The 22,458-nt window shown below is 45.6% G+C and overlaps 1 protein-coding gene across 1 annotated transcript in view; it reads right to left on the reverse strand.

The window, feature by feature from the left end:
- Positions 1–22,458, reverse strand: part of magi2b (membrane associated guanylate kinase, WW and PDZ domain containing 2b) — a 67,530-nt gene that overhangs the window by 21,391 nt on the left and 23,681 nt on the right. The window contains 6 exon segments of the mRNA XM_048256883.1: positions 465–522; positions 4,423–4,502; positions 5,097–5,295; positions 5,298–5,330; positions 6,101–6,316; positions 7,041–7,160. Coding sequence (XP_048112840.1) covers positions 465–522; positions 4,423–4,502; positions 5,097–5,295; positions 5,298–5,330; positions 6,101–6,316; positions 7,041–7,160 — 706 coding nt within the window.

Consider the following 22,458-nt stretch of genomic DNA (forward strand, 5'->3'; position numbering starts at 1 on the left):
AATATTGAAATAGCAACATTGCAACAAGACCCTAAGAGCATTTTCATATGACAAACTAATCAAAACACTGATGTCTCATTAAGCATGCAAAAAAACACAGCAAATTCAGTTTCAGGATTATGAGGAGACATTGTTTTCACCCACTTAGTACCCAATGCCGAATTCCCAAAACATGGAGACAAATAACTTTCTTGACAGCACAAAGTGCTGTTTTTCTTACACAAATGAATTTACAGCCATAATTTGTATGATTTTTCCAAGAGATCTGTGTGAACATATACTGGTATTGTTACATACATTGGCTAAATACATATAGAGAATCTACACAAACAGTACAGTATACAATCTATGAATGCACTAATAACATCAACAGACAACATATATGTGCAACAGACATGGTAGCACGCTTAAAGCGAGACTCAAGACTATCAAATACACCAACAAAGGTAAAAAATACAACTTACTCCACATAGTAACTGCCATATATAGGGTCATCAATCTTCTCCCAGCCGTATGGAAGCTCTGATGCAACATAAATCATACAGTGAGTCAATATTCAGCATAACTATGGGAGTCTATAGATACATATACAACATTCTAGTCAATTGGTTGCATGTCTGTATATTATACCATACTTCTTATGTCTGCTCTAATGGAACACATTCCTGGGAGCAATACTATTTGCTTTAATATGCATAATGATGACAGGGACAGGATATGGCAGCAGCACTGTGACAACACAGGACTGTTACTGAAAGGTCAACTCAACGCACAGCACTCACACAGAGTGCATAGGTTGCCTGGAAACAACTGCTTCTCAGTAAAGATATATTATTATATCTAATATCATAAAATAAGAAATGTTTTTGAAAGGAATGAAACTGACAAACTGACTATTGCTCTGTGTTTTCATTTGTTTGATGCTGTAGTAGCGTCACATAGCAAGTACCCTAGCATAAGGCCCCCTACCGTATCCCAGCTGTGGGCTATATTGCGGTGCGTTCAAATTCACAAACATAGGTGAACGTTTGCAAACAGTTTTCTGTCTCCCTCTTCCCATCTCTGTGAATGTGATGCGAACACTCATAGACACATAGTTTGAGGAAGTATTTCTCTGAGAACATACAGTGGAGCTGGATGGGAGCTGGATGAACGGTTACAGTTAAAATGGAATTTTTACACCAAATCGTTCAAATTTAACTGTTCAGAGAAAACATATTTGCTATGAACATTCACTCTCTGTTTGCTGAATTTGAACGCACCTCACATTGTGTTTTTTTCTGTTCTGTTTTCTCGCTAATGTGGCTATATTAGTCTTGGAATCATGTCAAATCACAAATGTGACACCACAGTCATTGTTTCATTCATAGGCACTGCTGGCAAAGCTGAAACAGCATTTAAGCTAAGAGACGGAACAGAAAAGTTGGCGTGCAGGACGAGCGAGCCGAGCAAGCGAAGGTGTGAGGAAGAGGAAGAGGGACACACAGGAGGAGCCGGTGGGAGGAAGTGGAGCACCAAAGCAAGACAGCCCCAAAAACAGGAGAAAGTAGGACACAGGAGAGAACAGGAAACCATAGGAAGATAAGTGAGGGGAGGCTGCTGTCTCTGGTATGTATGTGTGTGTGTGTGTGTGTGTGTGTGTGTGTGTGTGTGTGTGTGTGTGTGTGTGTGTGTGTGTGTGTTTCACTGCCTCAGGCAAAAAGTGTAAAAAAAGACCAAATGTCTAAGTTTAGCAGGGTATATTTCATCAATAAGGGGCAAGGGAGTTCATCCAACACAGGACGATGACATAGACACACCTGTAAGCGCAATGGACCTGATAACGCCTAATAAGGAGTTTTATCATCAGGACGAGAGGGCCTGCTGTGTGCAGGTTAGCACACTCCCACTTTAATGAAATTCAGTACAGCTGAGATATGTTGCACTAAAGAGGGCCGGAAAGTCTCCATGACAACAATGCAGGCCAATCAGCACTTGCAACATTCAAGATAGGGTTTTTTTTTCCCTTTCAGCTTTTAGGGCAAACAGCCATTGGTGAACTATCAGGAGGCCTTCACCAGCACATATACACCGGAAACTTTGTGATTATTATTTCAAACATCCTGAACAGAAAACATCCCTGAGGCATTATGCAGCGATGCAGATAACTCCCCATGACATATACACACACAGTTCTCTATGCATGCATTTTAAATACACAGCCACTCGCACACAGCTAAGCCTGCATATGAAAAGGAGACACAGTAATAATTAGAACAATTTCCATTTCCATTCCATTTTGTCTTATTACTGCCGGCTATCAATATCATAGGTACTGAAAAGTAGAAAAAGAAAATCAAGAAACCAACCAAAAAACACTAAATCTCTCTTGCACTTTTGTTGACTTTGTAACCACACACAATTCCCACTCTGCACTATTCTACAGGAGGCTTCCCAAACCGTAGGGTTTCCAATATCAAATAAATAACTGTGACTAACTACACATGACCGTTGGGGACTCCTGCAAATGTGTGTGGGCCAGAAGATCTCAATCTCAGTCCAGCCTCTGTGTCGCACTGACAAAACAAGTACCAAGGTCACAGAATGATCTGAAATGAGTTTGTACAAGTGTGTATCAGGGTGGTGAGGGCAAATTCAGTTGAGCTCATGGCACACATCAAGTGCAAGAGCTGATGGCTAGGGCCTGGGAAAGCAGCTATGATGTCTGAATGGGTCTGTTTCTCTCACACACACATACACACACACACACACAGACTGAAATAAAATGCATGTATATAAGCATTCATATTTCATATTGTTATTCTAAAAATACAAGACCTAATTCCGTTTCATTCTAAATTAAGTTCATATCAAGGCTCAGCTGTTTCTTGAACACAAAGCACAGAGCATGGGACTAGCAGGCCATCTTCCACCTTAAATACGAGCCTTTCACATCAGGCTGCTACCTTAAATAATTGGTCCTCCTCCTCTAGTTTCTATGGCAACCACATAAGAAGTCTCTTTTTTCCTCTGCTGTGGGCTCATTTGTCTCTCCCTGTGTGTGTCGAGATGTGTTTGAGAGCGCACACATGTCAACATTTTACTATGTGTGTTCACGTTTCTCTGGCGGTGTGTGTATGTGTGAGTGTGTGCTTCACAGTGTATTTGTGCACGCCTGGGCTCTTGGTTAATGAAGTGCTCAGAGGGTGCCTATGCTAGATGACTCACTAGCCTTTGATGAGTACAATCCCACAGCAGTGTTCCTGTGGAGCCACTTGTAAAGACCTAGACCAAGGACACAGGGCTGATTCCCAGAAAGCGTGCATACCGGTAGAACAGATGCCTCACCTGTGCTGCAAACAGCTCTTAAATAAATGTGCAGATGCCACTGGACACACATTACCTATCTACAACCACTAATTGCCATTAGCCATTTTCCACCTCTGAGATTAGTTATTGGATTTTACCCACTGAGTATTGCTCTAGGGATGGTTTGGCACCAAATTCTTTGCAGGGACGAGCGAGTGTTTGCCGGGACAGGGACTGTTTGCACAAGGGCTCATGCCATGCTGCCTGTAATGTCATCAATCAATGCGGCTGAGCCAGACATGCAGCAGGTCAATAGAGCCCCATGTCAGAGACTCCAGAGAGGTTACAGATCTAGAGACTTTAGGTAGCACACACAGTTTGGAAGTTAGCTCTTAAGGGAATTAGTCTACTGCTTGCCAAAAGAGTGGGATATGCTGAAGCTGTAGGCAGGGAAGAAACAAAATGATTTTGGGGCCAAATGACGACCACCACTTCTTATTCCTCCTTCACATTCGCTGAACACATACCAAGTTTTGTGACATTTTGTCCATAGAGGGTGCTGCAACTGACTTCATTATCTGAATCGCGCAAACAAGAATACAAAAAATGGTGCTTTAGTCTATTGTTGCCATAAAAATAAATTACCTTGGCATGTAAAGTCTCTCTCCTGTTTCCTTCACTTCTCACTCTCTCACTGCACCACTAGCGTTATGCAGCGTGTCATGCTTTTGTAGGCCAAATGAAGCACCTTCCACTGCACTGCACTGCACTGCTCTCTCACGCTTGGAGGTGAAAATGACTTTGTTTTTGTTAATCACTGACACTACTATTATCTATCATTCGATAGTTAACAATGATATCATAAGATGACAGCGATGTGCCCTACAAGTGCTTTACAACAATTAGTTCATCTGTCACAACCTGACATCAGCTACAGTAAAGCCCACATGAGGCTGATAAACATATGCCCCAAGGACAACTGGGGGGAGGTTTGAGAAGAGTCACAGAAGCAAGTGTGGTGTTTTGTACCGCCATGGTGCCTCCAGCACGGCACAATAGAACCGATGGCTTTAGAAAGCAAACAATTGTCTCCTGCAGCAGTGAGCACGGCACATTAAAGCAAGGCACACTTACCATCCTCCTCGCATTCCTCTGGTGGCTTGGCCTTCTTAGCAAGCCGAGGATCCAGCCACGACGTCGTTTTGGTGTTATGACTAAAAGGGAACGGAGAGAGAAGTGACAGCCTCGAGCACACTCCTCTCTACATGTCTTAGGTGCTAAGGCAGAGCAAACCGAGTGTGTAAATTGAAGCATGCCCGGGTGAAAGACTACAGGCTCTAAAATGGCAGTCGAGGCTGGCTTTTTAAAGGGACTGGGAGGAGAGAAGACACTGTGTCCCTCTATTTCACCCCCTCTGCACCCACTCTTCCAATCTGTCATTTCTCAGGTTACGTGACATATTCCGCTAAATAAATCAGATAATGCACTGGGAGGGGGTTTATTGGCTCAAACTACATCAGAACTCTGTAATAACTTAATCTGGAGCCGTGTGGTGATGATTTGTCTCTCATGGGAGACCACTGAATACAGTCAGACACTGCCAGCCATGAGGTCCAGATGGCACCACAGGTCATCATGGTGCTATATTTAACAGTGTCTCGTCATACTAACATCATTACACTAGCTAACATTATCAATGCAGCAAATAGGTCATGAAATAGGCCACATACAACTGACAGTACAGGGGCACAGAGCCATCAGAACACAGGCCAAAATGGAAGGTCTGGTAACAACATTTGACCACTTACTCTATGAAGTAGACCTCCCCCTTTTCTGTGTAGGCCATTTCCCAGTTGTCAGGCAGTGGACCCAACTCATCGTTATCTTGCGAGTCAGCGGGAGATTTGGGGGCCTCTCCCTCCTCCTCCTCTTCCTCCTCCTCGGGGGCGTCGGTGGTGGCGAGGGTGGGCGTCTCGGGCGGGCAGGACTGGGGGGGCACGCCCCCGAGGCGTCAGTGCTCTTGTCCTCATGCTCGCTGGACTCTGTGGGCAGAGCGGGCGAAATGGTGAGTCATGACTGACCTTCCAACTGTACCGCTGCCGTGTCCTCAGAACAGGGGTCAGAACGGCAGACACAGAGCTGCAGCAGCGGAGCGGGAGGGAATGGACGAGAGAGACGTCCACTCAGACCCAAAGCAGACAGTCACAGATGTGTCATCTTTTAGAGAAGCTTAACAGGAGGCTGCTGAGACACAAGTGGCTGTGGCATCCGTACCACAATCGGGCCAAGTGACCACAGGGACCCGGGCCAAGTGACCAGAGACCCGTGAACCCCAGAGGGTTCCAATCTGACCCGTGGTCTCACCACATCCCTCTCCCCCACTTGCTTCCTGTCACTCTTCACTGTCCTATCTGAAAAAATACATTTTAAAAAGCTTACTAGGATTATAAACATGGATATATGTTTCCTTATTGAAATGAAACCTCACAAAAAAATTACATAATTTTAGCACAACTAAAATATGATCAGCAGTCTATGGCAGTAATTGGATTTTCTGCTTGCTATGCACACTACGTTTGCCATGCAAAGACAAAATGTTAATTAGACCGTAAACTAGTCTCACTGACAGTAATTAATTACCAAAGCACGGTGCAAACTGTGCATGCACAGCACATACTTCACGCACCCCTGGTTTGAGGATTACTAATGGAAATGTTGACATGAAATCAGAACTTCATGGTATCACAGAAGTATATGGCCTAATCTGCTTTTGGCATCATTGGCAGCTCACAGGGTCTATTATCTAGCTGACCTGGGGTAATGGCGATGCCGTTGCCGTTGACGACGGGGCTCTCCTCCTCCTCCTCCTCGGGCGGCTCGATGCTCTCCTTCTCCATGTTGCTGACGGACTTGTTCCTCTTCCTCTTCCCCTCGGCGCTGGGTCGGGCTCCGGGCAGAAGCTGGTCCGTCACATTAAAGAGCATGGGAGAGGGCTCGGCTGGGGGCTTGGGCGTGCCATAGAAGTTATCTGCAACCCAACGAGAGGCCACGGGGAGAGGTCAGCAGGCTTCTGTGGTAGCCCCCTGAGGCTGCTTTACATGTGCCGTTTTACTTTCATTTATTCCTGTCATCATCTTTTGGTCTAGTGGTTTTAAATGAACTTTTCAATACTTTTTTGACTCCTAGGGTTTGCCAAACTGCGATTCTTTCACAGCATCTCACCCAGCACTTGGGAAATCCACTTAATTTAGGTTCATCTCACTTAATTTCATGCTTTTGATTTCTTTTATATGTCTGGAAAGTAAAAGGCACTGAAACATTGCATAGAAATTTATGAACAGTCTGATTTCCATAACGGGGTGACCCAGAATCAGAGAAACAGCTGGGTGTGACTACAAAATGCAGGCTATTTCATTAAAAAAAACTGAGGAAGAAATCACCCCTTAAGGTAGTCCTAACAGCAGATAGAATGACTGACTGTACACAATGTTCAAAAACAAAGTGCAGTTCCACTGCCACAGAAAAAGGATGCAGCATTTAGTGACTTGTTGTATGTCAATAACGTACTGTAGGTCATTGTTAACAGTTTTACCCAAGACAAGACGACTCAAACTCTTACTGCACTACATACAGTATAAATATTAAGCTTCATACATTATGCTAATTGTAGTGAAATATATTTTGCAAGAACACCAGTCTAGAAATGTATTGCATATGGGTTTATATAAAGATGTGTGCAAAATTATGCTTACCTTCATATGTTCCACTTTCAAGTAAAGCTCCACTTTTCTCCAATTCCATAAACCGGTCAACACTTACAAAGTTGTAGTCCAGCCCTGGAACCTCTCCCTCCTTAGGCTGTCTTGTAGTACCTGAAACAACAAGAATCAAGAGCTTGTCAGAGTGCCATAACTCCAATAAATTAGGAATGAATTCACCACCATGACAGGACACCCCTTGGAGCATGGCACTGAGAGAAAACAATCACTGTAATTAATCTCTTTGTCACGGCTAGATTCAAACAAGAATTGCCTGAAAATCCCTCACAGACAGAATGACTGAAACTATTCAAGAATGCAGTGCAATCAACAATAGCCATTGTGTTCTGAAAATATCTTACCAAAGTTAGAAATTACTAAGATGAAACAATATATAATATATAATTGGAAACAATATATTATATATAATGATTAAATGAAACGGCTTAGTATTTGTTTGAGTATTCATTTTAGAGACTTGGCCGGCATAAATGCTCTGTACAGTGTCCTTCAACAATGCCATCTGTTAAACTGTAGCATTCAGGGTCTCAACTCTTCTAAAAGCTAGTTGACAAGCAGCTTTTATAACGGAAAGTCTCAAACCATACTAAAACCTTTTTAAACTCGGTAAATTAAATTACATTATTATTTCAATGCTGAACAACAACTTAAAAGGGAGCTCTGAATCACACAGACCACTGGGGCACCATCCTAATGGGCAGCAGAATCTCTAGTCTGAGGAGAAGAACAGACACAAAAGCAGACAGACTCAGCAAGACTGCAAGTTTAAAGTTCAATCTGAAGTAGTAAGAGTTGGCCTCCAGATATAACAACGGTTGCACAGTGCAAAATGACAATGTTCAGGGTATGATGTCAGCCATACTACTGGCAGAGCAGCACAGTTGCTCTTAAGCCTCAGATGTGATTACCGTGACATCACACAATGCAAGAGGTTTTGGAGCAGAAGCTCTCTTCTCCAAGAGGGAAACGAAGTCACAAGGCAGAACATAGTCACATGTACTGCCTTTATTTACATGTGATCTGTTACATGAGTACAAGAGCACAGCATGGCCAAGTGCAATGTGTCATAAGTACCCATCCCATAATATCCATTTTATGTCATTTCTCAGAGGGCAAATGCTGTTGCTTTTCCTCTAAGGATTGACACAAAATTGTCCACTGGTGCCACTACAAATAACTCATATTCACATGAACCTTTTCTCTGTGCACATCATTTCATCCCAAGGAAATAGATTCTGCTGAAAACGTAAACCTAATCTCAAGCAAATAAATGAGAATCCCACTAGGCGAAGGGAGGTCTTCCAAATCATAGCAGGGTGTGTTCCTGCCCCCCTATAGAGGCCTGCCCAGTGCCCACACAGGGCCTCCACAAGAGACAGGCCTGGGGACTAAATTAGGGGTTTCAACTGCTGCTGGTTCAATGTGCTGTGGTGATGGAATTCCATCCATTCTGAATAAATGTAGCATTTGTCTATTGCAACATAATGCACAGACAGGCAAAGTAACGTACAGTATAATGGCCTGCTTCATGGAGTCAGTCATTTGTTGTTTGGAATATGCACCAGCTGGTTAGTTGTTAATTAGTTAATTAGCATACTGTTGTGTTAACATTATGTTTATGTTTACAGTTCTTAACATACCATTTTGTCCAAAAGGACTTACAATGACATCAATAAACATTACATTAACATTCAAATTAACAATTGAAAGTAAAGTCATATATAGCCTGAATAAAAAGCATTAGCAATGGACTAAATAAAATTCAACAGAAAAATAACAATGAACATAAGCATACACAAACAGTGACTCTACAAGAATGAATTATTAGATACAAGCAAATCAGTCTGTGGATGCTTCTTGAATTACTAATTAATACATTGAATTAAATTAAATCATCCCCAAATACAAGGCCAAATGTACATAAATGACAGAGTACAGTTCGCAAGCAGCTAGAAATAATTGTCAAATGTACGGCCCCTAGCTGTAGTCAGTACGGGGAGTATTAGGATGCCTACCAATCAGATTCTAAGCATGGGGCAAAGTTTAAAAGGTGCAGCAGAAAAGTGCAAAATATCCATACTGCTGAAATTGCACAATATTGTATTAGCTCAATATATTCACTGTGCAACACACAGCACCATACATTTACAAAATACAGTCATTCAAATGATTAACTCATTACAACTTCAACAGAAGTGACACACTGTGGTCCAACTGAGATGCTGAATAATTCAGAGGTCAATCCCAGCTCCAGGATGGCATGTAGTGGAGGTGTTCTACGTTAGCTGATATGAAACCTTTGGAAATACTCCCAAATGGTAAGCAGTGGAGATGAGATTCCAGATCAGGTGCTTGTCTCCTGTAGCATAATGAAACCCCAACAAGATAATTCCATTTGGATTGTGAGGTAAAAATAACAGCATGTGTATGTGAGGCCTCTAGCAGGCTGAGCAGGTATGAATAATGGAACAGTATAGATGAACATACACTTAAAATGAGCTGAACAACATGAAGAAAGGCAAGTCCAGAAGGCAAGTCCAATTATTGTCATGAGCATTCTCTCTCCCTGGTAACAACCTTAATTGATTCAATTCTCTGCCACTCTGCTCACTCTCTCTCTACTCTGCCTAACGAGCTCCACCTGGCTCCGCCCTGCTCTGCTCTTTTGTTACCTGGCCAGCTGCTGCATTTCCCACTCACCATCCTCACCTTGCCCCACTCTGCTCTAATTACTCTGCCAGCTGCACTGCATTTCTCCACTAACCTCTCCCAGTATATAAAGCCCTGTTTTTCAGCCAAGCCCTGTCAGATTGTCTTCAAACCTGGACCAGTAACCTGCCTGCCTGTCTACGCTCTGTGATTCGGATCCTTTCTTGACTGCCTCCCTGTTCTACTGCCCCGGTTATCCCGACCTGCCTTCCGGATCTTCTCGACACTCTCCGATCTTCAGCCCCCCGGTAACTCGAATCTGCCTTCTGTCTCACCACATTTAGTGCCTAGCCCTGGTCTGTACTACTGCCTGCTGTTCACCTTGCTGTTGTGTGTGTGTGTGTTCCCCCAGGCCTCCGACCACCAGACGAGCGAGCCCCGCCGCTGTCACCACCCTCAGCCCGAGGCGCCCGCTCGATCACTGGGGATACACACACTCAGCACCTTGGACTGGAACCCCCGAAACTTGAAAACCCAGAGCCCCGAGAACCCCTGACACCCTGGCACTCCTAGCACCCCTGGAACCGAACCTCCAAGACCTCACGCTCTCCCTCCTCTTCCCCCTGAACCCTTCAATAAAAGACTCTGAATTTGAACTTGCGCTTTGGGTCGCCTTTCTGTCCGTGACAGAACGATCTGACCATCATGGACCCAGCGCACCCTGACCACTATGGAGGAAGAGCCCGAGATGACTGCCCTACAGCCACTGGAACGCACTGAGGGAGACATCAATCGGATGGCTGGTGACATTGCTTCCCTTCTCCAGCTAGGCAACCAACAACAGCAATCCAACCAGCAGCAACAACAGATCCAGCAGCAACAGCAACAGCTTCAACAGCAGCAGCAACAGTTTCAGCTACAACAGCAACAGTTCCAACTGCAGCAACAACTGCTAGCCCAAGCCCTGCAACTACTCTCAAACCCGCTACTCCACCTGCACTCCACCCCTGGTTCTTCTGTTCCTGTACCACCGCTGTGTTGCCACCAGATCCCCACGCCCTGAACCAAAGATTGGGAACCCGAACGCTTAGATGGAAACCAAAAAAGCAAGTAAGACCATTCTTGAGCAGCTGCGAATCCAGTTCGCACTACAGCCCAGGACCTTCAACGGAGGGAGCCAAGGTGGGTATGTCATCACCCATCATCTCACCGCCGAGCTCGGTTGTGGGGAACGGCGAATTCGACCGCAAAACCCCAGCCTGTGCCTCCTTCAGTGCCTTTGAGGAGGAGATGTTAAAGGTCTTTGATCTAGGCTCGCCAACAGCCGAAGCGTCACAAGCTCTGCTCACCATCCGTCAGGGCAATCGGACAGTGGCAGACTTCTCCATTGACTTTCGTACCCTGGCCAGTCAAAGCTCGTTTAACTCTGAGGCACTGGTGCAAGCCTTCCTCCACAGCTTGGAGGACTATATCAAAGACGAAGCTTGTTTCTCATGACCCGCCCCCAACGCTTGATGCCGCCATTGACCTTGCCGTCCCCGCATTGACCGGGCCAGATACAGACCCGAGGAGGGAGAAGGGGCGTCTCAGTCAACCTGCCATCCGCACTCGGGTCGATACCTCCTCTGTCCAGCCCCTGCCTGTCAAGTCCCAAGGCCAACTCAATCAGCCTGAGGCCATGGAGATTGGCCGCGTCTCTGACTCCCCGAGGAGCCAGCGCCTCAACCTCCAACCTTTCCTCTACTGTGGTGGTGAAAATCACCGGGTCGCCACCTGTCCGGCAAAAGCCGCAGCTCACCAGGTGTAGGGGAGATCCGGTGAGCTCAACAAGTCTTCAGTCTCCCCTCCATCCGAAAACCCCTGCTTCATCTCCGCCTTCAGCTTCCCGGACACGCACTCACACGCTATCAGCCTTTTTGTGGATTCTGGAGCCGACGCGAACATCATGGACCCTGAGCTTGCACGGCAACTGGACGGAACCATCAACTGGCACAACCCATTCCTGCACGATCCCTGGATGGACATCATCATCTGGCACGGTCACTACATCTCAGCCCCTGTGACAATTCTGCTGTCAGGAAACCACCAAGAGTCCATCCAGTTTCACCTCCTACACTCACCTGGCCAACCACTCATTCTCGGATGTACCGCGGGTTCCTCATTAGCACAACCCCACATCGACTGGGAGACAGGAACAACAGTCCGCGTGGGGAAGGAGTTGTCACCAGACCTGTTTAAGGGGCCACCCTGCTGTCACACCGGGAAAATATCTAGCTACTACCCGGCCATATCCAATGTTCGACCTGTTACCACAGCCTGAAAGAGTGTTCAAACAAATCCAAGGCGAGCATCTCTACCCCCCCACAGACCCTATGACTGGGCACATTGATCTCCTGCCTGGCACAGCACCTCCCAAAGGGTCGCTCTGGTTCACCGTCAGCCCTGGAAAGAAAGGCCATGGAGGACTACATTAATGACTCTCTTGCCGCCGGGATAATCAGACTGTCTTCTTCCCCGCAGGAGCGATTCTTCTTCGCGGTAAGAAGGACGGGTTCTCTTCGCCCATGCATAGATTACCGATCTGAACGACATCACGGTTAAGAATCGCTACCACTGCCCTTACTTTCGCCTGCCTTCAACTGTTGCAGGGAGCCAGAATCGTATTCACGGCTGGACCTTCAATGCCTACCATCTGGTGCGGGAGAGAGGAGACGAAAGTGGAAGACGGATTCAACACACCAACCGCCACTATGAATACTGGCCATGCCAATCGCCCTCACCAATGCCCCAGCAGCTTTTCAAGCCCTAGTGAATGATATCCTCAGGGACATGCTAAATACATTCGTTTTGTGTACCTTGACGATATTTTAATATTCTCAAAGACTCTGTCAGAACACACGCTACCATGTCCAGTTGGTCCTGCCGCTGCTGGAGAAACTCTCTTTTCGCGGAAGGCAGAAGTGCGAAGTTCCATGCCAAGACCAAGCTTTCATTCCTGGGGTATGTGATCAACGAGGGCAGCATTCAGATGGATCTCACTAAGGTGTCGGCTGTCACGCCCTGGCCAGTCCCTGAGTCTCGGAAAAAGTTGCAACAGTTCCTGGGCTTTGCAAACTTTATAGGAGGTTCATCCAAACTATAGCACAGTGGCTGCACCACTCACGGGCGCTAACCAGCACTAAAACAGCCGCACCAATATAAGGTAAGGAGGCCTTCAATAGCCTCAAGACACGCTTTCACTTCCTCCCCATCCTCCAGATGCCAGATGCAGCAAGGCAGTTTGTGGTGGAGGTAGATGCTTCGGACGGGGAGTGGGTGCAGTGCTTTCTCAGAGCAGCCGAGGATGGGCAAGATGCACCCCCTGTGCCTTTCTACTCCCCGGCCGGGCTAACCCCAGCTGAATGCAACTACGATTGGGAACCGCGAGCTGCTGGCCGCCAAGCTCGCCCTTGAAGAATGGCGGCACTGGTTAGAGGGGTCAAAGGAACCATTCGTAGTGTGGACAGACCACAAGAACCTGGAGTATATCCAAACAGCCAGGAGGCTGAACTCCCCCAACAGCGGTGGTCTCTGTTCTTACCCGCTTAATTCCCTCACGCCTACCGCCTCGATCTCGAGAACATCAAACCTGATGCCCTTTCCCCGATGTTTCAGAAGGACGAGATCACCCCGCCATGCCAGCTCCCATTCTTCCCAGCCACTTTGTCGGCCCCTCACCTGGGAGATCGAGAAGCAGGTCATGGAGGCTCTTCTGAACCAGCCAGGCCCAACACCAATCGCCCCTCAACCGGCTGTTTGTTCCAGCAAATCTCAGGTCACCTGTGATCCAGTGGGGGGGCGAATCCCGTCCTGGCTTGTCATCCCTGCATCACTGCATCTTTCATCTGGTCCGCCAGCGTTCTGGTGGCAGCGATGAGACGGGATGTCCAAGAATTCATCCAGCTTGTCCCACTTGTAACCGGAAACAGACCCCCAACCAGCCTCCTGCTGGGTTGCTGCAACCCCTACTGCACTCCCAGCGGCCCTGGTCCCCGCTTCACTGGACTTTGGGGTCCAGTGACGGTCTTCCGCCCTCTGACACAGTCATCCTTACCATTGTTGACCGCTTTTAGTAAGATGACCCACTTCGTGCTTCTTTCCTAAACTACCCTCTGCTAAGGAGACCGCCCCAGGTGGTCCTGGAACATGTGTTTAGGATCCATGGCCTACCCAGGATATAGTGTCAGACCGGGGCCGCAATTCTCAGCAACCTTTTGAAGGAGTTCTGTCATCTCCTTGGGGCCACCGCCAGCCTATCATCTGGATTCCACCCGCAGTCAAACGCCAAACTGAACGCATAAACCAGGAGCTGGAGAAGGCACTGAGGTGTGTGGCCTCCCCAAAATCCGGGCCTGGGCTCAACACCTGCTCTGGGTGGAATATGCCCATAATTCACTCACCAGTTCCGCCACCGGGCTCTCCCCTTTCAGTGTGTTCACGGTATCAACCCCACTGTTTGCCAGCCAGGAAGCGGATGCCACCTGTCCGCCTGCTCTTGGCGTATGCCTGCGCTGCCGCCGCGCGGGCCCAGGCTCGCTATGCTCCTGAAGTCAGGGAACCAGCTGCCGCCGGTGCCAACCGACGGAGGGCCCCAGCACCCATTTTACCGGGTTGGTCAGAAGGTCTGGCTGTCTGCCCGGGATCTGCGGCGGGTTGAATCCACGAAAGCTGGCCCTCTTCATTGGTCCTTTTCCTGTGCAGAAAGTCATCAGTCCAACGGGGTTTGGGCTTCAGTTGCCCACTTCCATGCGGGTCCATCCCACCTTCCACGCTCCAAGGTCAAGCCGGTCCATGAAAGTCCCTGGTCCCTGCGGCTCGCCGCCCTCCAGCGCCCTCTTAGATGGCGGTCCCAGTCTCACCGTCCGGCTGCTGCTCCGCTCTAGGGTGACGGGGTAGGGGTCTCCAGTACCTGGGATTGACTGGGAGGGATATGGTCCGAGGAGAGACCTGGATCCCGGCCAGAGGATGGTGGACTGGACCCTCATCACTGACTTCCCCATCCTGATCGGCCTGATCAGCCTGTAATCCTGGGGGGCCGCCCCAGAGGTCCCTAGCCGTCCCTCTGCCCGGGCTCGGCTTCCTGTCCTGTGCCTGACCCTGATCCTGTCTCAGTACCTGTCCTGTCTCCCGGCCGTGACCCTCCAGCTCCTTCTGAGGATGAGGATGCTCACACGGACCGCCGGAGGAGTTCTGACCGCCCGCCTGCTCCCCTCCACCCTCCCGGCATGATGTTGTTCTTGGGACTTCTGGGGCCGTCCTTGGGGGTCCTGTCATGAGCATTCTCTCCCCTGGTAACAACCTTAATTGATTCAATTCTCTGCCACTCTGCTCACTCTCTTACTCCTGCCTAACGAAGCTCCACCTGGCTCCCCTGCTCTGCTCTTGTTACCTGGCCAGCTGCGCTGCATTTCCCACTCACTATCCCTCACCTTGCCCCACTCTGCTCTAATTACTCTGCCAGCTGCACTGCATTTCTCCACTAACCTCTCCCAGCCCTGTTTTTCAGCCCCCCGTCAGATCGTTTTCTCAAACCTGGACCAGTAACCTGCCTGCCTGTCTACTCTCTGACTCCTACCTGTGATTCGGATCCTTTCTTGACTGCCTCCCCTGTTCTACTGCCCGGTTATCCCGACCTGACTTCGGGATCTTCTCGATTACTCTCTGATCTTCAGCCCCCTGTAACTTCGAATCTGCCTTCTGTCTCACCACGCTTAGTGCCTAGCCCTGGTCTGTACTACTGCCTGCTGTTCTGTGTGTGTGTGTGTGTGTGTGTGTGTGTGTGTGTGTGTCCCCAGGCCTCCGACCACCAGACGAGTGAGCCCCGACGCATCACCACCCTCAGCCCGAGACGCCATTTCGATCACTGGGATACACACACTCAGCACCTTGGACTGGAACCCCGAAAACTTGGAAAACCCCAGAGCCCCGGGGAACCCTGGCACCCTAGCACCCCTGGAACCGAACCTCCAAGACCTCACGTTTCTCTCACTCCTCTTCCCCCCTGAACCCTTCAATAAAAGACTCTGAATTTGAACATGCGCTCTTGGGTCGTCTTCTGTCTGTGACAATTATGCATGCTTGGATTATATCACATGCAGAAAGTATTTAAAGCATGCTGCGCTATCATTTATTGTATTAGCACAAAATGAATGTAATACATAACAGATTGAAAACCTGTGGAAATAATGTGACTTTGCATTTTCAAAAAATGAGAACACATTACTCATGCATATATTGGTATTAAGTTACAGCCCTTGCCTTGGCTGTGGCATCATTTGAATGCATTACTGACAAAAAACAATGTACTCCTCCAAATGTCTAATGTCCATTAATCTTGCTGTTACAGCGCTGTCTGTATACATACTGTAATGGATAACTAAATCGCTCCACTCATCTACATACTATTGCCTATCTTGTCATACTTGGTCCCTCTCCAGCGTTTGGTCAGGTATGCATTTGTTTTTATCATTCCATTTCCATAACCAGTCATTGAACAGGCAATGCTGTAGTCTGGTTGGATGCAAACCCAGCTGAGGCTTTGTATCTCTGAAGTGATTCAAGCAACCCAACTACATCTACTGCAACCAATCCAAAAGCTCCCGGGGAAACAAAGAACTACAGTATGAAACTGATCCTCTCAAAGACTGGTACATCTAGCATCTATCAACATCACAGTGACTTCCAGCTGCAGCCGTACATATGGTTGGCAAATCTCCAAAGTGTCCCCCAACTTTGAGTGTAAAACCAAAAGAGAATGGTTTCAAACCTGTGACTTCAGTCTATTCACAGATCATCAGTGTCAAAGGCTAATACATAATCCTTCTGACAGTGACTAAATTTAGCTCCTTCATTCTATACTGTACTCACCCAGGAGGAACACGGCATAAAAAAGATGATTCATCCCTCGAGATGAAAGCTGTTATCTCTTTTCTGATAATGCGATTTACCGGGGGGGGAACATCCCGGAATACAGAATGAAGAATTGGCTCTCCACAAGGTTCAGCACACTCTGCAGGCCATGTCCCCCTCTCCCCTCCCCTCTCCATTGGCGCTGTGGCCCTGGGAAGACACAGAGGGTCGCCAGGGCCCAGCACAGAGAGATGGAGAGGGCATTACTGATGCTCCACTGGCACATTCAGCACAGGTTCATACTGAGGCCTCCTAATCTGAACATCTCAGGATCTCAGCCTCCAATCAGGCTCCAGAGGGGACTCAAGGAGAGGCATGATAGAGGGACAGACAGACCTGTTGAATGTGCAGTGACATCAGTAGTGCAATGGTGCAATGTCTAAAGCTTTTCTCTATGCTTGTGTGTGTGTGTGTGTGTGTGTGTGTGTGTGTTCAAACCGGGATGGTTTCCGGGATGTTTTTTAAACAAAACAGTTTGTATGTGCATAAAACATTTTATCTACTGAAAGCAAGCGCAAAGTCTAGTAAGCATTGAAAAATGTACAGTCATTCGATTTTACCCCCACCCCCACCCCTCGCCCGCCAAATCTGCTGTGATACAACAAGGTGGTTTGATTAAATGGAGCCAGAAATAAATCTGATTACAATAGGAAAGACTCTGGCTGAGCACACATGGACATACACACACTCACATTCACACATATACACCCACGACTGCATACAACATCACACACTCTTGTGCACACGTACACACCTGTGCAGAGACACACAAGCGGAAGATTATTTCTGATCTGCTTAAGGGGACAGATCCGTCCAGAATCTGCATCTCTTTCACCTGTGCTCATCTCTCTCTGCAGGAGATCACGCCATTACAAAGGCTTTAGATTGGATTTTGCTCTGACAGTTATAGACCAGGTTTCAAATTCTACTGTGGTAAAAGGTTTTCTAGCATTGCAACTTTAGTTCACAAAATTAGTGATGTACAATCTATTGATTGACAGTTATAAAAAATACAAATGAATCACTCATGCAAAAAGATATGACTCCACTCCACACACACTATATACTGTGACCTATTCAAGACCCTGTTGAACCCAATCAGAGGGAAATACATCTGCAAACATACTGTATGGTGATAAAACACATACTTCACAACAAACGACTGAATCAGATTTGACCAACAAGGCTTCAGCTAGAAAGAGTGTGATGGTAAAATCAACTCTTACAAAAGCTTAAGTTAAATAAATGATAGAGAATTGTTAAGAATAGGCAGAACGTGCATAGGTTGTAACCAAAGACAAGCAAGCTGGAACATTTTGGTAGAAAGAAAGAATTTCAGACTTTCCTATGATATGTTCACAAACCTTTAATCTACAGTATCTCCTCCTTCTTCTCATGCCCTTGTGCACCTCTTATTCCAATATACCAAAGTAGGCATCAAAGGAAGAGTAAACATGCCTGCTATGTAAGATGCTGTTAGCATCGCATAAGTAGCAAAAATCTGGCAAAGATGATCTGAGGCAGACATAAAAGACTCTAGAGGTCTTGACTGTGCATTTCATTTGAAATCATAGACACATGAGTATAAGCGTATTAGATAATAATAAGCAGAACATATTTTTTTGCATAAGGTTTACAAATAAAAGGTGTTGAAGATGAAGATGAACTACTCCAGATACCTAGGAACTGTTTGCTATTAAGGAGAACAGGCTTACACTGCTATGGCTACCCTCTCAGCCGCTACGTTCCTCCAAGGAACATCGTCTGGCACTGCCACACCTATACACACTGCAATCCAGACTATCTTCATTAGTAGTGACCCGATGGTGAAACAAGCTAGCAAGTGCATCCCTCTCTATCTTCAAAAAACTATTGAAGACCCAACCTACAGTAACTATACCTCCTTCTTCTACCACTTTCTTCTTCAACTACACTTTGACTAGTACTTAAACCTTCTGGTCTCTCATCCTGTGGTAATAGTGGTGATTGATGTAGTAAGGTCTCCTCTGCATTGTAGCTTGAATGTTATTACTCATTTTGTCCAAATCACTTTGGATAAAAGCATCTTCTAAATTAATAAATGTAGATGTACAGTACGGTATATTTGACCATATCTCTATTTTAGTTGTAGTTGTAGTGTTTTGGGGTTGTCTCACCTGTACCTCTCTGCTTTTGTATTTCTGCCTGTAAAGTGTATCTCTTCCCATCTTCTGTCTGATTCTTCATGGAGCTATGAAAGAGGGGATCATTCTGTCTGCCACGAGAGTCCTTAATCACCTGTTCATCTACACTACAAAGCCCAGACAAGATATTTAAGACAAATCTGTCTGAATCTACTTCAAAAACCTGGCATGTACTCACAATATAAAGCAATTCCTGTGAGTTGCACACTTAACAACATGTCTAGGCACTATTTGTACAAGCTGTACACTATGTGTCACTCAAAACACAAACAATGTTTTTTCCCTTTTCCTTTTGCTTTCTCTGTCAGCTTTTGCTATGAAGCTATAATCCAAACTACCCATATCAAATCCTTCTTGCAGAACAAAGACATCAGGATCTTATCATTAACTTTAACTACATTAGCATTTAAGTATATAAATGCAGCTGATATACAATATATACATTGTATACATTGCTATAGATAATTCAAATGATTTACAAATCTCTGCTTGTTCACCATTAAATCAGCAATCAAATGGATTGCTGACAATGAGGTGCTAAACTGACAGAGAGAGTGTCTGCTGCACTGGGCTGAGAACCTGATACGTGATTTTATTAGAATGCGAGTGTCCCAGCGTGTCACACAAGGACAGGGGTGCCTGCACACTTCTCAGTCTACGGTCACTCCAACCTTGAAGCAGTTGGGGCGCCTCCATAAAATGACTGCTCCACAAATGGAGTAATCAGCCTCAGAGGCTGCCACTTTGGAGGTGATGGTGCCACTCTTTCCTAAATGAAGGCATGGCTTTATTAAAGCTCAGGGGTCACTGGATTAAGCCTGACAACAAAGTACACTTACAGCATTTTTTGGGTTTCTATTTTCTTCTTCTTCCATAACATGATTCCTATCTCCCTGTAAAAACTGTACTTACACACTGTGCTTTGATTTTTCACCATTGTTGCACCATTGTTGCTTACCCTAATGGATAAATTTTTTTATAGATGTTTTGTTTTGACATGCAAGTTAATTGTTTTGAAATCCCAATTGTATCCAACATATAAACTCAGGCATTGTATGATCTGTAGCTACTTAAAAAAAAATTTATTAAGTTATATCATTTGTATTAAAATATAAAAAATAACAGGCCGCAGCTCATTAAAGAACGTGACAGAAAACAGAGGGCAGATTATTTCATATGTCTCCAATTATCAATCTTCCAGTCCTTTGGCCAAATTTCAGTGAATTCAAGACAGAAGCAAAACACCTCAGACAGGATTTTTTCTCCGCAAAAAGCTGCACAGGACTCAGCGCTATGCTGCACCTAAATCTGTGGAGAGGATTTCTGGCTGTCTTGTAGGATGAGGCTGCTCATAGATCACTGTGACGTCAAGGCAGAGACAAGGAGAGGCGGGAGAGGCGAGGGCATAGTCGGTCCTCTCAGAGAGAGAGGCTATTAAAGAGTTTTATGCTGTCAGCCACTGAAGTGTAAGCCTGCACATCCCTGCCAGCCGCACACCAAGAGAAGAAGCGTCTTAGTGCTCAGTTCATAGTCCTGCTTCAGAGGTAACCCATGCCACATTTAAACATCTGTCAGATACGCCTCGATCTTTATCTATTTCACATTATACTATATGCATATGAATACTTGGAGCTCAACTAGGTGTATGTCTTAGGTGACATACACATCTGCTTTGAGAGGGAAGTGTAGGATATGAACGTTATTTATAGACATGATGGCTCCTTAATGAACCACTATGAAACACAACCTCTTTATATTTCAGTGCTTTACTTGCAGCTTGTTGGTTATAGGTGGATTTCTGAGATGCACCAGAAAAGTCATTTCACAACCTGATCACAGCCCGCAGGGGCATGTTTAGAATACTAACAATGCTAGAGGGACAGGTCAGGTTATATAGGGAAATGTTATCAACCAAAATTGAAAACTGTCTCTGATGATTCCCCATTTAATTTACAAAGTCTGTGCTGTGTCAATCTGGAAGATGGATTTGATTGTGCTTTTGCTTAATTTGCCTTAATCGTATACATAACCTGGTCATTACAACCTCAATCTCTGTCTAGTTTGCATATCCCCTGTAAGACATGCATGAATAAGCACACTAGCCTGACTAATGTGTTTTTGATGTATTTGTATGTATTTTGTATGTATTTACCTCATCACACCAAAACAACAGGCACAAACCGTTTCAAATCGGCTAAATTTAGACACCACTTGCCCATCACACTGGCGGATTTTAAGCAAACACATCAAAGCTATGTCAGACATGCTATCCTTATAACAAGCCGTAGCAAGGAGGCAGCTTCTAAAACACTCATCATACATATTTCAGTGCAACACACCAAAATACGGCTCAGCATAAAAAGAATAATCAACATGACTGTTGTGTCTCCAGCAGGGTAGACCCCCCCTATCTGAGGCACTACTTTGCGGTTGTTTGTCTTGACAGTTCAGCTCAAGCAAAATTATATTATTCAGTCTTTATTATAACAGCAACAGAAAATGTTGAGTACAGTACACTGTGAGTAACACACAAGTGATCTCCATAGAGGTGAAATAATGTCAACAATATCTCTGTGTGATTCACGCAGTATAAAGCCCTCTGTTTTTCCACACATACAGTACTTTCAATGTATGTGCAAATGGATAAACAACATTTGCTATTCACTTGGTTGGTAGCTTACATATGCCAATACTATATTACAGTTTCTTATCTGCTTTGGTTCATTTCTCAAATCAGAATCCTCCACACCTGTTCAGCCTCCACATCATCTAGTCACTTGTGCACATCATAACCTCATCTTTTCCAAATTCATGCAAGGATATCTAAAATTGCTGTTTGGTCTTACCCTGCATAACAGTTCAGTAATGTATAAGTTATGACATCCAAATGGATTACATCAGGAATCTTTATGCGTTAACCATATGCTTCATCAGTGTCAATGGCATGGTATTTTTTTAACATCTGGTAAATTATTTGTCTTATTTGTCCATTTATCTTTAACTGAGAGTTAAACCTCTGGATGTGCCAGGCCAGGATTAGGGACAACCAGTAACATTGTGTGCCTCTATATCAGACAACAAAGTGCTCAATAATATTTTCCCCATTGGATTTTACACAACACATTCCCCCTTCCTCAAAATCACCCCATGGATCTCATTCATGAGAATGAGAGGAGGTTTGTGAAAAGTAGCATGCCAGATTACATTCTGTATGTGGTCATTTCTCCACAAAAAATAGGGATTGGTTTGGTGGACTCTAACAAATGCTGAATAAAATCAAGTCCATTTTACTCAGCACTTTATCCAGTGGTGAAGCTGAATAAAGGTTATTTGTCTTTGATCAATACTGTCAAAAAATGTATTTGCTTCGCCAGGTGGCTCCATTGTTTCTCGACAGGTTGTATTTGAACTATCCGATCTATCAAGTGAGTTTTTCTGCATCATGCTATGACATTCTTCAACAATGATTTGTTGCCTGGTTCTACTGTAAACTGTTGTTAGTGACATGAATCATATTTGACAGTTGGAGACCTAGTAGGGTGATACATTATTGAAAGAGATACAGTAAAAAAAGCTCATCATCCAGGGTATAATCCTGTGTGTGTGTGTGT

Source organism: Alosa alosa, chromosome 11 (genome assembly GCF_017589495.1).
Source record: "Alosa alosa isolate M-15738 ecotype Scorff River chromosome 11, AALO_Geno_1.1, whole genome shotgun sequence".
NCBI lineage: Eukaryota > Metazoa > Chordata > Actinopteri > Clupeiformes > Clupeidae > Alosa > Alosa alosa.